This window comes from the organism of the source record quoted next, unplaced genomic scaffold (assembly GCF_019419815.1).
Source record: "Pyrus x bretschneideri cultivar Hongxiangsu unplaced genomic scaffold, Pyrus_bretschneideri_v1 Contig1, whole genome shotgun sequence".
In the NCBI taxonomy this organism is placed as follows: Eukaryota; Viridiplantae; Streptophyta; class Magnoliopsida; order Rosales; family Rosaceae; genus Pyrus; species Pyrus x bretschneideri.
Genome location: NW_025999390.1, coordinates 17,221,115 through 17,236,684, shown reverse-complemented (window position 1 = coordinate 17,236,684; position 15,570 = coordinate 17,221,115). Strand labels below are relative to the sequence as shown.

General features: G+C 37.3%; 3 protein-coding genes and 1 pseudogene across 3 annotated transcripts; 2 read left to right on the top strand and 2 right to left on the bottom strand.

The window, feature by feature from the left end:
• Positions 1–142: 142 nt before the first annotated feature.
• Positions 143–4,170, bottom strand: LOC103963172 (dolichyl-diphosphooligosaccharide--protein glycosyltransferase 48 kDa subunit). Its single transcript, XM_009375949.3, has 13 exons — positions 3,842–4,170; positions 3,606–3,742; positions 3,398–3,523; positions 3,151–3,204; positions 2,889–3,002; positions 2,595–2,650; positions 2,447–2,488; positions 2,024–2,099; positions 1,754–1,825; positions 1,515–1,640; positions 1,328–1,432; positions 591–674; positions 143–495 (listed from the first exon to the last, which is right to left on the bottom strand). The coding sequence occupies exons 1-13, from the start codon at positions 4,107–4,109 to the stop codon at positions 448–450; spliced, it is 1,308 nt and encodes a 435-aa protein (XP_009374224.2). The 5' UTR covers positions 4,110–4,170; the 3' UTR covers positions 143–447.
• An 859-nt stretch (positions 4,171–5,029) lies between these two features.
• On the top strand, positions 5,030–7,964 carry LOC103963174 (annotated as a pseudogene).
• Positions 7,965–8,649: 685 nt separating this feature from the next.
• LOC103963175 (NEDD8-conjugating enzyme Ubc12) lies at positions 8,650–11,491 on the top strand. The gene is made up of 6 exons (XM_009375950.3): positions 8,650–8,827; positions 9,526–9,633; positions 10,293–10,401; positions 10,745–10,823; positions 10,941–11,057; positions 11,155–11,491. Exons 2-6 carry the CDS (start codon positions 9,531–9,533, stop codon positions 11,290–11,292), a joined length of 546 nt encoding a protein of 181 aa, XP_009374225.1. The 5' UTR covers positions 8,650–8,827; positions 9,526–9,530; the 3' UTR covers positions 11,293–11,491.
• Positions 11,492–11,758: 267 nt separating this feature from the next.
• LOC103963176 (multidrug resistance protein 2) lies at positions 11,759–15,271 on the bottom strand. Its single transcript, XM_018651391.2, has 4 exons — positions 14,784–15,271; positions 13,322–13,930; positions 13,004–13,179; positions 11,759–12,660 (listed from the first exon to the last, which is right to left on the bottom strand). The coding sequence occupies exons 1-4, from the start codon at positions 14,879–14,881 to the stop codon at positions 12,047–12,049; spliced, it is 1,497 nt and encodes a 498-aa protein (XP_018506907.2). The 5' UTR covers positions 14,882–15,271; the 3' UTR covers positions 11,759–12,046.
• Between the last annotated feature and the right edge of the window lie 299 nt (positions 15,272–15,570).

Sequence of the window (15,570 nt, the reverse complement as noted above, 5' to 3'; positions counted from 1 at the left end):
TGATACAAACTCAAAATTGATCACGTGACCATACATTTCTTGGTCACTTTTTGTCGTAACATAGCATTAAAAACAAAGTTCGAAACCTTTTGGCACACAAACATAACACGAAAACTATTGAGCAGAAGAAATGGACCAAACAGAAAAAAAGAAGAAAATCGATGCAACTTTCAATCCAAGTAGAAGCGAATCCACACCAACTACATTGTGGATGCTGGTTCATTTTTTGCACTGGCAAACAAACGACCAAGTGAAAACAGCATTTGGGATAACGCCAAGTTGTAGTTACAAGGTCAGTAAAACAGTAAAAACTGAAATTTACTACTGTCAAATGATGCCATACCTACCTTCTATGTAACTATCAGAAGTCCCTCAACAAATGTTAACAGGAAAAACGGAGGATCTGCGCCATGCAAAGTTGCCTCGTGCATTGTATTGGCAGTTTGTTTACTTATGGTACATGAAGACAATGCTGAAGATAAAAAACCCAACCATCTGCACAATCGAAACCAAACGGTTGGTGCGGACTTATCGAGAAATAAGATCACAAGAGAGGGAGAGAGAAAGAGAAAGAGAGAAAGAGAGAGTACTGTGGTAAATGAAGCTCCATAATAGGGGAAAGCAGTGGGGATAAATCGTTCATATTCATTATGTCGGAAGGGCCGCACAGGAATCTGCAATTTAACATTTTTGACAAAGGTAATATATAAGAAGTGACTAATCGTGAGCTAACTTTTAGCAGCTTAAAAAATGAATGCACTACTCATAGAATAACAATAACATTCATGGTTTTATCGAAGAAATTTATCATTTTCCCAAAAAAAAAAAAAAAAAAAAAAAAAGAGAAATCTATCATAGAGACCGCAATATGATTAAACTTTTACTTCCAACTATCTACAAGTTTAAGGTTAAGACAGTGGTGGCACAGCCTTAGAATTTCAGACAACCACTGTTCAAATCTTATGATGTTTCTCTATATTAGCAGTTGAGCACCTTAACAACCCCCCACCACAGCAAGCAATGACCAGTATCAAACTATCATGTTTGCATTTTCACATTGTATTTATCTTATTAGTTTCAGCTATGACATGGTCACTTAAATGCCTAACTATTTGATAGATTCCTCGTTTCATGGGAACTCAAAAAATTTATTCGTTCGTTCTTTATATAAGCAATCACAAAATGAAAACTACAGCTCTCAAACAATATGATTAAGTCAGTAGTGGAAACACAGATACTTCATAAAACTTATGAAGCCATGATAACAGTCAAAATTCTTTGTCGAGAAGGAAAGGAAAGTAGAAAGGCGTCTAAGCCAAAAGCTGACCTGTTTGGATAGGGATAAGCTAGTGTACCCAAGCCTGTGATAGTCAACCTTGAACTGGAAAACCCCATAAACGTCAGGCACCTTGAATGACGTATGGTACTGACCCTGAAAAACCAAGTATACTTGTAAAAGAAAATTCTATATAGTTACAATACCAAGTCCAAACATGGCCTTGTGGCAAGAGTACCTTCTGATCAGTTTCTAGAGTTTTTAGCACAAAAGGGCTCATCATGAAGAACTGCACTTGAACATCATTCGCCACATACGGTTCCCAGCTCTTTCCAGACCACTCATATATCTCAATATAAGTGTCCTGCAAATATAAATGACTAAACGATTTCAGATAATTCTGGCTACTTATAAATCATAACATCAGAAAAATGTACACGACAGACCATTACACTAGACAGAGTGTAGAGGCATTACCAGGTCATCGTTAATCCTATAGATTGCAGGTTCATTATTTTCTCCAACTTTATTGTGTCTAACATTGACAGCCTGGAAATAAACACCATGAATTTACACAAAACAGACCATTGCACAAGGAGATAAGATCATAAGTACCTAAACATATCATATAGAAACTGAAAGTAATTGTAGTTGATAACTGGATCACAAACTCAAAGCTTCATTTAACTTTTTGAGCTCAAAAAAGATGGAAAACCATTTAGACCGTAATAATTCATGATTTATTACCTTTAGATGACCTCTTTCATGGAAGATCCATTTGCTAAGTTCAGTCACAAATTGTTCATTACCAGACTTCTCAAATCTGTGATCAAAAGTTTCAAGATAATGTGAATTTGTTGCCTTGACCAAGCCACCATTGAGTTAGTATCCAACCACTTTCAACACAAACAATAGGATAGGTGAAATATGAGTCCATGAGAATGAACATGAGATTACAAAAGTATTCACAGCAAGCCTTCTTTGAATCTTCAGATCACATAAACTACTTCTTTTCTTTAGAGAGAATCTAAATGAAATTAGGTTTCCCAACTTTAAAGTGTGTTCAAATATACGTAGGTAATAGGTATGACGAAAGCAACCTATAACCAAAAGCCTAACAAATTAACTGGACCATAGGAAGAAAAAAGGTCGTTAGAAGTTTTTACTCACTTATTTGAGTTCCCAACCTTCTGCACAGCCGATCTGAACAATCTGAATTACATGCAGAAATCACAAGAAAATTTTATCAATAAAAATCAACTAATGCCACAGAAATCTTCAGTGACAAATGTATCCATATAATAATTATAATACATACTCGTTGCTAAACATATCTGTAGAGCCGGAAATCAGAACTCGAGCATTGTTTCTGGCCTGCATTTTAAGATTTCAAATCCACTCCATCAAGTGGAACAAATCGAATATTACTCACATATTCTAACTCGTTCTTGAATAAGTAAATAACCAATGTGGCATGTGACGGTGTGAAAAGGAACAAAAAGAAAATTGTCCAATGCTCATAAGTTCATAACAGACTTCCACATCATGGTTCAAGGGTGGAGGCAAGCATATCATGGATAAATGTTATTTCCAGTACAGAGAAAGAACTTACTTGCAGAACAGACACTAATGAAATAGCAGATCCGGTAAGTGATGGAGGGTGGGACAATCTGGCATTTGGGTTGGCAGAATATGCTGAAGGAGATGCTGAAAGAACTTTCAAAACCTAAAATATACCATTGACCATATAAAACAATAATCCATATTCTCAGAGGCATTAAAACCCATAGAATTGCATAAACTTTAAAGAAAAATTAGGGTTAAGCTGCATTAAGAAAAAAAGTTTAGAACTTAAAATGTATATTGGAGCTTACCAAGCTATTGGAAGCACTTAATGAGTGCGCAATCCCTTTGAAAAGTACAGGGGCCTGTTTCACAGAATATATAAGAAATTGGTATTAACATTTAATAATAATCTAAAGCACAATGCAAATTGCTGAAATTTGAATGCAACAATTTTACAACTATAAATTTCATTTCCCATGTTAGAATTTAGCAATGTGGGCATATGCAGCTACAAATTATCTAGTAACAACCTACTTTTATGAAAATTAAACCAACCTCTAACTTCTTCTTTCCCAGAATCACATCCGATTGAATAAAACCGTCACTGGCAATCAAAGTATGGTCTCCTTGGGTCTCCAACACCGCGTAATTGGTGTGATCAATAACCACAGCCGACGAATCCTGCACCATATTAAAACAAATTCAGCAATGATTTTGTTTTCCAATTTACCTAACGGACCAAGTTTCCAAATTTTACACAAACCTCATCGAAATTGACCCCGCATTGCTTGGCAATACTCCGAATCAAATCAGATGCAGAGGCATCAGCCGTCAAGATCAAGTCGTGCCCAGCGTCAACGAAATCGAGCACGGACTGTACATCCAGAGCTCCTCCAAAACCTTAAATCCCAACCAAATCAAATCACATTTCAACGCAAATCAAGAAATTAAGCAGAGTGTGGTGATTCTGATTTCTGAATTTCTGATCGATGAACTTACTGTGGGCGGAGGGGGAGAAGAGAACGAGGCCGTCGTATAAGTACTGGCCATAGCGCTGAAGAGAGAGGTTGGGGTCTTCAGCGAGCTTGAAGTCGAGATCGAAGCCGCGGGAGATGAGGGAGTGGAAGAAGATGGAGTGAGAGGACTGGAGAGAGTGGTCGTCGAGGAGCACCAGGAGGCGGCGGTGGGTTGGGGATTCCGGTGAGAATGAGAGGCAGACGAAGGGGAGAAGTGTGAGGACGGTGACCAAGACGGAGAGGCTCGGCATTGTTGGTCTTCCTTCTTCTTCTTCTTCTTCTTCTTCGATATCTGTGCGGTTAGGGTTTTGCAGAGATGGTAATTGACCGTTGAAAACCGGTTTTGGCGCAAGGACTTCGCACGTGCTAAACTGTATATTACTTTTTTATTTTTCATGAAATAATCCTAATTACAAAATCCACCACTTAATTATGAAAAAGAATGTGCTATCTACATATTCATTTTTATTTCATAAAAATTTCTTTTAATTTTTGTCTTTTAATATTTTTTTAATTCATTTGATCTAACAGTAAAATTAAAAGATGTGTAAAAAGTTAAAAAAAAAAAGTGTGAATATCACATTTCATATAAAAATTAGAATTTAATTTCAAATTTTGTAAATTAACGTAGTGAAGCTATCTCTTTTAATTTTTAATTTGTAGTTTCATTATTCAAACATAAAACGCATTGTAGCAAAGATTTATGAGCATTTTTTTTCTTTCAGAACTTTTTATATTATGATTCTACTGATTCATATGTTATAATGTTAATAAACGATAAATTTATAATAATAATAATAAATAGCTCGTGGCGTACTGTTCTTTGTCACCCATTCTCAATTTATAACAGTTGGATACAAAAAAAATAAACTAACTATCTATTAATCAATAATGACACATTACATAATTTTCAAAATTAGCACTTGACATACTTTTTATATTAGTTAATAAATTAGCACTTGACATACTTTTTATATTAGTTAATTGTTAGTTAATATACTTATTTTATAAAATAATTTACAAATATGATCTGCAAAAATTATTTTACAATAACATTACGATCAAATCACGAGAGGTGGAGCGGTGGACTGGCTTCCAAACACGTTCCTTCTCCAAGAAAAAGTAAGGGCGTGGAAATAAATAAAGCGAGACACGAATAATACTCTGTCGCCTGTGGCAGCGTGGACCCCAGAGAGGCAAATCATCCAAACCTACCCCCAGAACTCCTAGACGACATCGTTCAATTCCATTTCAGCTTCCCCCTCCCTCTCTCTCCTCACTTTCCCGCTCACCCACAAAGTCGTCTTCTCTGCAGGTTCTTCTCTAGCAGGACAGCATCTACTCATCTCAACAATATACTTAATGTATATTATATAGATGTATGTATATGTCTGCAAGTTTCTTTCTTTCTGTTACTTTGCTATCTTTTCCAGGAAATCCAATCAGTAGATACTTAAAGTATTGAGGTTTCTTGGTTTTTGGATTCTGATTGGTTGATGATTATGTCTGTAAATTTTTGGGGTTTATTGGGCTTTAGTTCTTGGTTGTTCCTCTCGAGCAAGGTTTTGAATTTTTGCTTACCTTTTAGCAATTTATGATGCTTGTTTATTTGATTTTTGTAGAGAAGTGGTGTTAATTTGAAAAGGGTTTTATAGAAAGGAGTAAATTTAATGTTCGTTTGGTTATTTTCGAGGTTTCCACATGAAATTTCAGTGTATCGATCTGCTTGCTTTGGTCGACCAGCATGATTGTTGTTATGCAGCACATATATATAATCGCTTTAGGACTTTTAGGATAATTGTGTTCTTTTTCACTTTTTCAGGAGATATGATTAGGCCATTCAAAGTAAAGGAAAAGCAAAGAGAACTTGCTGAAAATGCGAATGGTGCGTCACCTGTGAAGAAGCAATCTGCTGGGGAATTACGTCTTCATAGAGGTTTGCTTTCTCTCTAATGGTCACATCCTTTGAGACGTTTGATTTATGATTATAACTTTTACATTTTAATTAATCGTCTAGTTTTCACATGCCCTTGATTTCGGATTCCAGAAACAATTTGTTGGTTTTTAGACATTATGGATCAAAGCCGTCAGATGGTTGTGATGTTTAATCATTTGGTTGATGAGGAGTTGTATGTTGACTGGAATTAAATTTCTAATCGAGGGTGCTTTTGAGTAGTATTGAACGGTGAGATAGGACATCGTTCTTGGTCCTTAGTGATGCTGTAAAATTTGATTAAAGGGTTCTCAGGTCGGCGGAGCCTTAAGTCAATTCTAAAACATAACAGTTTTTAGCAAATGACTAACCCCTAGAATGATTAGGTTTGTATCTTTTTTCATGTCAGATAGATATACGTAGTTGAGATAATTTCATTTTGACTACAAAAGTTTCAAAAAATGAGTCGCAATTGAATTTTCGAGCATTCTTGATTGCCATTTTATAAATTGGTGTTAGAATCAATCATTATTTAAATCTGTAATTTTGTTAAAGGAGAAAGGGTTTTAAACTAGTTCGATGTTGTGTTTACTGGCTTTTTGGAGTTGTGTTGTTTTCCTAAATGTGGCCACCATTTATTAAAAAAAACACTTTTTGTGGCATCTGATGCAGATATGTCGGAGCTGAATCTAGCAAAAACTTGTAGCATTTCATTTCCTAATGGCAAGGATCAGCTGATGAACCTTTGAGGTTACAATTCGTCTGGATGAAGGATATTACTCGTAAGAAATTCTTCAGCTTTTTGTGTGCAAAATTTTTTTCACATAAAAGCTTTTGCCACGACTCCACATGCTAATTTTAGGCACCTCTACTTTGTCAGAGAAGCTGGGTTCCTTCGTTTTCCACTCACAAACACATGTACATACTTGCTCGCACAAAATTGTTTTCTAAATATAGATGTATTTGTGGATTTTCAACTGTGAGACACTGCATTGACTATGCAGTGAAGTCAACATGAAAACATTCAATATTGTTGTTGCTCAGGAGAACAGTTATATATTGTTTCAACATTGTGAACGTCCTGCAGCCATTGTTTGCATTGACTATGCTGTGGAGTCAACACGAATACAAGCAGTGGTGTTGAAGGTTTCAATATTTTTTTCACTTTAACATATATATATATATATATATTGTTGTTGTTCAGGAAAATAAGTACATGCATAGTTTTAGAATAAGCATAACGATCAATTAACTACCTTCTCTTCCATATGTTGTTACAGAGGAGGTACATTTTTGTTTACATTCCAAGTTGTGCCTATATATCCACATGAGGCACCGAAAGTCAAGTGTCAGACCAAGGTAGACCTGCACATCATATATATTTCACCGAGTCTTGTTTAACCATATTCGTTTCATCTCTTCTAGTTGATTTATATGCTACATTGTCTCGTACATGATACAAACCACTCACAGATGTACCATCCTAATATTGACTTGGAAGGAAATGTCTGCCTCAACATCCTACGAGAAGATTGGAAACCTCTCCTCAACATAAACACTGTGATTTATGGATTGTACCATCTTTTCACGGTACTAATGATTGTCTTGATAGTCCTCTGTGATCTGTTGCCATCTGCTATATGAATGCTTATTTTTCTGTTTGGTTTTGTTTCCAGGAACCAAACTATGAAGATCCACTAAATCATGACGCAGCGGCAGTGTTGAGAGACAACCCGAAGATGTTTGAGTCTAATGTAAGACGTGCTATGGCTGGTGGTTATGTGGGGCAAACGTTCTTCCCCCGGTGCATATAGCTTTTGTTTGGTACCACCAAAGTGCCAATTGACGCAGTACCAGTGCTCGAAATGCAAGTGGGGTTGTAATTGCAGATTGCGCTTTCTTTGTTCATCCTTTAAAAGGAAAGAAAATTTATCGACGGAGCTGTAGCCTGGGGGCAGTTAAATGTATGTCACTGTAACTGTTGGGATACTTTGTACGTTGACATAGTTAAGTAATTAGGGTCAATGGAATCAAACGTGTGACAACCCTCCCCCAAAGTCCGATCAGACTTTGGCGAAGTACACTTTTTACATATTGACAACAATAGATGAAGCTTCGTATTGACAAGTTTCACAAATTGCAGGATACTCTTGTAATGGAAAATTTTAACTCAGCTCTCTACTACCATATTCAGTTTCTCTTAAACACTAGTGACATTACCTTTCGAAGCCCTTTGGCAAATTGATCTTGCAGTGTTATTCTGCAAGTTTTTTGGTCAATCTGCCATGGCAATATACAACCAACCGCCAAATGTGAGGACATTTTTGTATCTCCAAAACATTTGCAATCATCCCAAAATTGTAAGCGTTGTATATCCTGCGTACAAGTATCTTATTTTTGATACCAAAACTAAAGAGACAAAAGTTGAAATGGATCAACCTATAAAATCGATGTTGTTTTCAGTACACAAGGAAAATTGTAGCACAATATATATATACACACATATATATATATATACATACATATATAGTTTTGGTTCCATTCGAAATTCCCAAACTATTAAATAGGTAATACCAAATCTTGTACCGAATGGTTTAGGATTGGTTCGGTATGACGTCCCGAAAATTTCAGTACTTTCGGTTTGGAATTTTTTTTTGTTTGGAATCGAGATTTTTTGGGTTTGTTTCGGGATTTTCGGAAATTTATTCAAGTTGTATATGACATGAATAATGACCCATATCCAAAACAATTCTTTAATTAAACTTTTCCATCCACAACGCAAGCGCATGTCAAACATTTCCTTATCCAGATTCTGTAAAGAGACAGCGTATAAATAAAGCAACACCAAAGCCAACGTATCTGAGTCCATAAATAAGTCAGGCATAAAGCCAGGGAGAGGAGACGATCGATCATCCATAGTTCCCCGAACCCCTAAACGACGGGTCGTTCCATTCCAAATCTACCCTTTCCCTCTCCCTCTCCTCACTTCTCACCCATCCTTAACTCTTCTTTTGCAGAGCTTCTCTTCTCAACCAGGTCAGCATATACCCATCGCGATATTTATACGTCTGCAAGTCTCTTTTCTTTCGCTTTGTTAAATTTTGCAGGCAACCCCATCTGGTGCTTAAGTATTCAACTTTTTCCCCCAATTTTTGATATTTTATTATTTGTGCCATTTGGGTTTTGGCATCTGATTGGTTGTTTATGGTTGTAAACTTTCGGGGTTTATTGGGTTTTAGTATTCCAGAAAGATTTGATTTTTGTTTCCCTTTAGGAATTTATGATACTTTTTTATATGAATTTTCTAGAGAACTGGACTTAATTCGAAAAGGGTATCATAAAAAGGAGTAATTTGTTAGTGTTTGATCACTTTTGGGTTATTATTTTCAAGGAGATTGTAATTTTGTTGGAGAATATTATCATCTTGGATACAGGGTTTTGAGTATTGCCATTTAACCCTGAAGGGTCCAGAAAGAAAAAATAATACAACAAAAACAAAGGCAACAAGGAGGAATTAACGGACCAGTCGCCAGTGTATAACAATTCTTATAGTTTCTTGATTATGTTTTTCTTGCTTGCTGTGTACTCAATTTGATGTTCGTTTGGTTATTTTCGACATTATGTAGTGTATCGATCCGTTTGGCATTTATCTTGTATATTCTGTGCCATTGTTTTCCCCTGTCACAGATTTAGGCCCTTTGGGGGTAATTGTGTTTTTCTGTTTTCATTTTCAGGAGACATGATTAGGCTATTCAAAGAAAAGGAAAAGCTGAGAGCACAAAATGCCATTGGAGCCTCGCCATTTACAAAGCAGTCTGCTGGGAAATTGCGTCTTAACAAAGGTTTTCCTTCTATTTAATGATTGCATCGGTTGATATGTTTTATTATTGTAATTGAAACTTTCTCATTTTCATTATTCTTTTCGAAAAAGCGTTTGATGATTGTTAAGCAGTATGTATCAATTCCGTTAGATGGTTTCAGTACTGTTGATGGTTCACTTGTTCAATATTTTGGGTTTAAGTTTGAGTGTATTCTGGACTGGACTGGAACTTAAAATTTTAAGCACACGGTGCTTATGAGTGGTCCTTGGTCCTTGGTTCCGCTATAATTAAAATTATTTAGAGGTGTAGGTTGGTGGAGTTTTAAGTCAATTTAGAACATAACAGTTTTTAGCAAATGGATTAACGTCTCTTCTTTTCTCACATTCGGTTGATATACGAAGTTGAGATAATTTTTTTTCGTTCTTTTTTTTTTTTCTGTCTGATTATAAAGTGTCAGCAAATGGAATGGCAACTGAATCTTTTCTAGCATTCTTGATTGAATTTAACATGTAATTCTAAATTTGCTATAATTTGGTTAAGGATGCACGCTTTAAACTTATTTTCATGCTGAATTACTTTTACTGGGTTTTTTTGGACTATGTATGGAGTTGTATTGTTTCTCTAAATTTACCTATCCGTTTAATAAAAACAGAACTTACTTCTTGTGGCTTCTGATGCAGATATGTCTGAGCTGAATTTACCAAAATCTTGTAGCATTCATTATCCTGATGGCAAGGATGAGCTGATGAACTTTGAGGTTACAATTCATCCGGATGAAGGATATTACAAGTAAGGAATTCTACATATTGTGCGCAAAAGTTTGACGAACGTCTTTTTTTTTAGACACCTTTTAATTGTAAGAGAAGCTGGTTTCTTCTTTTGTTTCCACATACACACTTTCTAACGCAAATATGTCTGTTAATATACGTGTGCATGAATTTACAATTGTGAGACACTGGACATTGTGAGTGCCTGCAAACCATTGTTTTAGTTAACCATGCAACGAAGTCAATATGGACACAACAAGCAATGGTGTTGGAAGGTTTCATATTATATATGTATTGTTTCTGATGTCTTGTAAAATTAGCATAGTAATCAGTTTTTTACGTTATCTTTCCGTTTGTTATTGCAGAGGCGGTGTGTTTTTGTTTACGTTCCAAGTTGCCCCTATCTATCCACATGAAGCACCAAAAGTCAAGTGTAAGACCAAGGTAAAGCTGCCAATAAAAATTTCACCTCGTTTTGTTTAACTTTACTCGGCCCCTTTCTCCTATTTGATAGCTTATATGAAACATTTTCGTGTAATTGGTACTACAAACCACTCACAGGTCTACCATCCGAATATTGACTTGGAAGGAAATGTTTGCCTCAACATCCTACGAGAAGATTGGAAACCTGTCCTCAATATAAACACTATCATTTATGGACTATATCATCTCTTCACGGTACTAATGAGACTCTTCATAGTCCTCCACCCCTACGTGATTTGTTTCCATCTGGTATCTGAATGTTGCTTATTTTTCTCTTTACTATCGTTTGCAGGAACCAAATTATGAAGATCCACTAAATCGTGATGCAGCTGCAGTGTTGAGAGACAACCCGAAGTTGTTTGAATCTAATGTAAGAAGGGCCATGGCCGGTGGGTATGTGGGGCAAACCTTGTTCCCCCGGTGCACATAGATTTCGTTTGGTAGCACCAAAGAGCGCCAATTGACATACTATCAACGCCCGAAATGCAGATGTGGTTGTAATATTCGTTGCAGATTGCGTTTTCTTTTTCAATCAATTGAGTTGGGGGCTTAAAATTGTACGTCATAGTAACTTTTCGGAATGCTTTGTAGTATCTTGTCTTGTCTAAATATTACCTTGTTGTCTTGAAGGCATCTCTCACTCACACACAAAACATTTTGACGGTAATTGATCACGTCACGTGACCATACATTGTACGCACATGTATGTACGGTTGTGTTTGCCGTATACATGCTAGGGTGGTAGCAGTGATTTGAGCATACAATACTGCATTTGGGAAAACGCCTGGGTGACAGGATTTCAATGGCGATATGCTATTTCAGATAGCAGTTTTGGAGCCTATAAACAAGTTTCATTACTTGTTAATGAGCCTGTTTAAGATAATGACACGAGATAATCTCGACAAGTTTTAATGCGATGATGTATTACTTAGGCTAGGCATATACCCAAAAGGTTTCGTTATCTCCTAATCAGCCTTACCAATGTGTCAATTCGTTATCTCCTAATCAGCCTTACAAATGTGTCAGTCTCAAAAAAAAATTACTTGGCTATCAGAAAATCTTTGAGCGTCGGAAGTAAAAGAGTATCGGTTCACAAAGCGGTTTCTCGAGCTGGTCAGGACTGCAGCTGAAGGCTTGGGGAGGCTAATAAATGGTTGTCTCATGCGCTTGGTTGCTCCTTCAAACTATAGAATGAGTTCTCCCCTCATCTCTTCCTCTTTGACACTGGCGTTCCTGGCATTTTCGCGGTCCTTTCTGAAAAACAGATGCAAGGGCGTGTAAAACAAGCAACACAAACCAAACGGAACTGCCATCATCGAAAGAAGCCCTTGAGATAAGGCAAAGGCCTCCCGCGTAGACCCTTTAATTGGATCCACTGATTTTGCGTCGTAACCAAACATCTTCTCTGAAAGGATTCCGACCAAGGGTGCTGCAAAAGAAGAGAATGATCCTTCGAAAGCTCGATCAAAGGCGTAGATCATGGTTCGGTGTTTGACAGGGACAACCTCGGCAAACATAGGGCCATTTGCAGCTGTAGCGCACCAGCTGATAGTCAGGCCCATCAGCAAGAGGGTGACTGCAAAGGTGTAATAGCTGTCTACTGACTGTGGGATGACTTTGAGTAAGAACCACGAAAAGGGGATGCCCATGAAGGCGCTGAACTGCGCACACATGATACGGCCTGAGTGAGGGTAGATTCGTGACAATCGGTCTGCTATCAGTCCACCGAGAAGAGACCCCATGGCACAACCAACAGCAAAAAGACTAAGGAGTGCTGCTGTACTGTTGTGATCAAAACCTAACAAAACGAATTAGAAGACGTCATATGTCATGAAAGTAGAAGCTAAAAGTTCGTAGTTCAGCAAACAAATGAGAGGTAGAAGGTGAACCAAAACAGTTCCACCGATGTATAGAGTATATATTACACTACAAAATTAAAAAAATATATGCGTAGAAATTTACAATAAGTGAGAAATAGGAAAGAAATTTCCATGCCAGAAAACTGTTGCACCCGAAATGCTCGAGTTGTTAGGAATGAGAAACCAAACAATGTATAACAAGCTAACTGTGGCATACCAATTCTACTTTTGAAGTATGGTGTGCAAAATCTAAACAGGAAAAGAATTGTCAGTAGCTCATACCGATTAATTCGAACCACATTGTGAAGAACACCATGGCAGTCCAGGGTAGTGAGCCAACAATGCCCTGCAAAACAATTATTTGAAACGTTCGCACTTTAACAACTGCCTTCATGGCTGTCCAAGACTCCAGCCAAACTGATGCTGCACTTGCAGGTCCCTTAATTTTCAAATCTTCCCTGCAACAGAAAGGAACCAAATCATCACATAAGATGGATACGGAGAACACAACAGTGAACTCTTTCACAATTTGTTCAGGGATTTGAAACTGATATAATCAATGAAATTACGTGCAGAAGTGATAAAATGATCATCTCATACCTATCAGAACTCAATTCAGAAACTATCGTCCGCGGGTCAATCACAAAAGCAAAAACAAGGAACCCGATTAGAGAACTTAGTGATGCCATGAGAATGAAAGCACATCGCCATCCCGGTATATTCCAGTATTGATCGCCAGCCATAAGTGTGGCCAGAACACCACCTCCAATGCCGCCCAAGGAACCAACGAGGCTTACCATCCCAAACCCAGCCCCCCTCACTCCATCCTTATAACTATCAGCAATAAATGACTGAAGTGCTGGTATAACAATTGCCAATCCGAAGCCATTCACTGCCCTCCAGAATGCAACTTGTGAGAAAATCCGGCTTGCACCCACTGCAGCTGTTGACAAGGCCCAGCAAAAAGTGCCCATTGCAAGAACCAAAGGGCGGTCATAGTTAATAACAAGTACACCTGCAAGGGGAGATGCCAATCCCTGTATAAAGTTCCTAATGAATGTCAGATAGCCGAGGTCAGATGGCCCGGCATTGAAAGCCTCACTGACTTCTTTGTAAACAGATGGGAGAAGATTTTCGTCAGCACGCTCCATTATAGCAGCCAAATTGATCAGAAAGAGAGACAGAGAAATCCCAAAAATCTTTCTTGTCCTGTGAAAAGAACACGTATTAACGCGATAAAGTGTATACAATCAACGACTCAATGCAATGTGAAACTAAGCCCCAGAAATCAGCTGCATCAAGAGCATAATTCTTGAGTACATTTCCATGAAGAACGCATACAAGCATAGTAGGACACACATTAGAACAAAGGCCACCGCAATCTTGTGTCATAAATACACAAATTGTATTCACTCCAAAATTCAAGGTGAATCATAAATACAAAGGATGATTTTTCTAAAACGTTCAAATTAGGATAGTTTGATAACCATTTTGTATTTAGTGTTTATTTTTCACGTTTGTGCTAGATATATGAGGGAAAATACATGGGGAAAAGAGGGATGAAGAAGTGTGGAAGGTATGTGGTTGATGTATGAAACAAAAACTAGAAAGTGAAAGCGACTTAAAATTGCTTTCACGGTTTTTACTTTCGTTTTGTGTACCTTTCTATATACGTTTATTTCACACCCCTCACGCCATTATTCATCCACAATTCTTCTTCTCTCTTTTCCCCCTATCTCTTCCATCTCTAACCAAAAAAAAAAAAACTAAAACTAAAAGCGAGATTGTTAACAAACGAGCTCTCGTCAATCATCTCTGAAAGCTATATATTGGGTTGAAAACCACATCAAGGATTTACAATTGGCCAGTAGAACAATGCCAAGTCATGTACTTCAATAAATATTATCCACAGTGGCTTGCCAGATCTGAAACATCGAACTAAAACCAAGAAACTTTTGACTGAAAACACACACACGCTTTATAACCCATGAATCCCAGAAAAAAGGAAACAACTTTCGAAAAATTCAAAGAACAGCAACAACGTGGGAAGAATCAAACTCACCTCATGGCTTGCAAACTTCTGAAAAAACCAGATTTCGACCGAGACGAAGTATAAGATGATGGGAAACTGATTAATGAGCGTTTAAGTCCCTTAAACATGATTAATTAAGAACCCACGTGGCCTAACTCCAAAGAAACCGGAAGGACAAGCCCTGAATCTATGGCGGATCTGAGACGCACCCCAACTTGCCTTTAACAATCTGACCTCCCACGGACTCCAAAGAAACCGGAAGGACAAACCCTGAATCTATGGCGGATCTGAGACGCACCCCAACTTGCCCTTAACAATCTGAACTCCCATGGACTCATCACCAAATTTCCAAACGAATATTCAAAGACTATGTCAAACGTGGGAATCTAGCCATTTACGTTTTTCCAATATTTACGATCAGATTTATTGATTTGATTACATTTCTTTACGGTCCTTTTCAAAACGCGCGCATTTCTAATTGTTCGTTGATGAAATCGTTGAATACTGTTGATTTAAAAAAAAAAAAAAAAAAATCGTTGCATACTATGAGGAGGAAGAATCTGTCCAAATCGGCTGTGTCTCATATTTTGACTATTAGGCCTTCCACATGTTTGGGTGAGGGTAACCTCTATATATAATAATCATGCATCAAAATTTTAACATGTATTATGAGAGGTCTAAGATTTGAATCTTATAGATGGTGAATTTGTTACTAAATTAAGTCGTTTGCATGGCTTAGTTGAATTTCCTCTCCTTTTAATGTAAAAATATATCGGTATACAAAAAAATAAGGGGAACTTTAACGAAAAGCTCCTGT

Coding starts and splice junctions, on each gene's coding strand:
- LOC103963172 (XM_009375949.3), bottom strand. CDS start 4,109: ATGCCGAGCCTCTCCGTCTTGGTCACCGTCCTCACACTTCTCCCCTTC. Junction 3,743..3,841: donor CTTCTCCCCCTCCGCCCACA/GTAAGTTCATCG, acceptor TTGGGATTTAAG/GTTTTGGAGGAGCTCTGGAT. Junction 2,489..2,594: donor ACAGATATGTTTAGCAACGA/GTATGTATTATA, acceptor CATGTAATTCAG/ATTGTTCAGATCGGCTGTGC.
- LOC103963175 (XM_009375950.3), top strand. CDS start 9,531: ATGATTAGGCTATTCAAAGAAAAGGAAAAGCTGAGAGCACAAAATGCC. Junction 9,634..10,292: donor GAAATTGCGTCTTAACAAAG/GTTTTCCTTCTA, acceptor CTTCTGATGCAG/ATATGTCTGAGCTGAATTTA. Junction 10,402..10,744: donor CCGGATGAAGGATATTACAA/GTAAGGAATTCT, acceptor TTGTTATTGCAG/AGGCGGTGTGTTTTTGTTTA.
- LOC103963176 (XM_018651391.2), bottom strand. CDS start 14,881: ATGTTTAAGGGACTTAAACGCTCATTAATCAGTTTCCCATCATCTTAT. Junction 13,180..13,321: donor TCTGAATTGAGTTCTGATAG/GTATGAGATGAT, acceptor TTTCTGTTGCAG/GGAAGATTTGAAAATTAAGG. Junction 12,661..13,003: donor AATGTGGTTCGAATTAATCG/GTATGAGCTACT, acceptor TCGTTTTGTTAG/GTTTTGATCACAACAGTACA.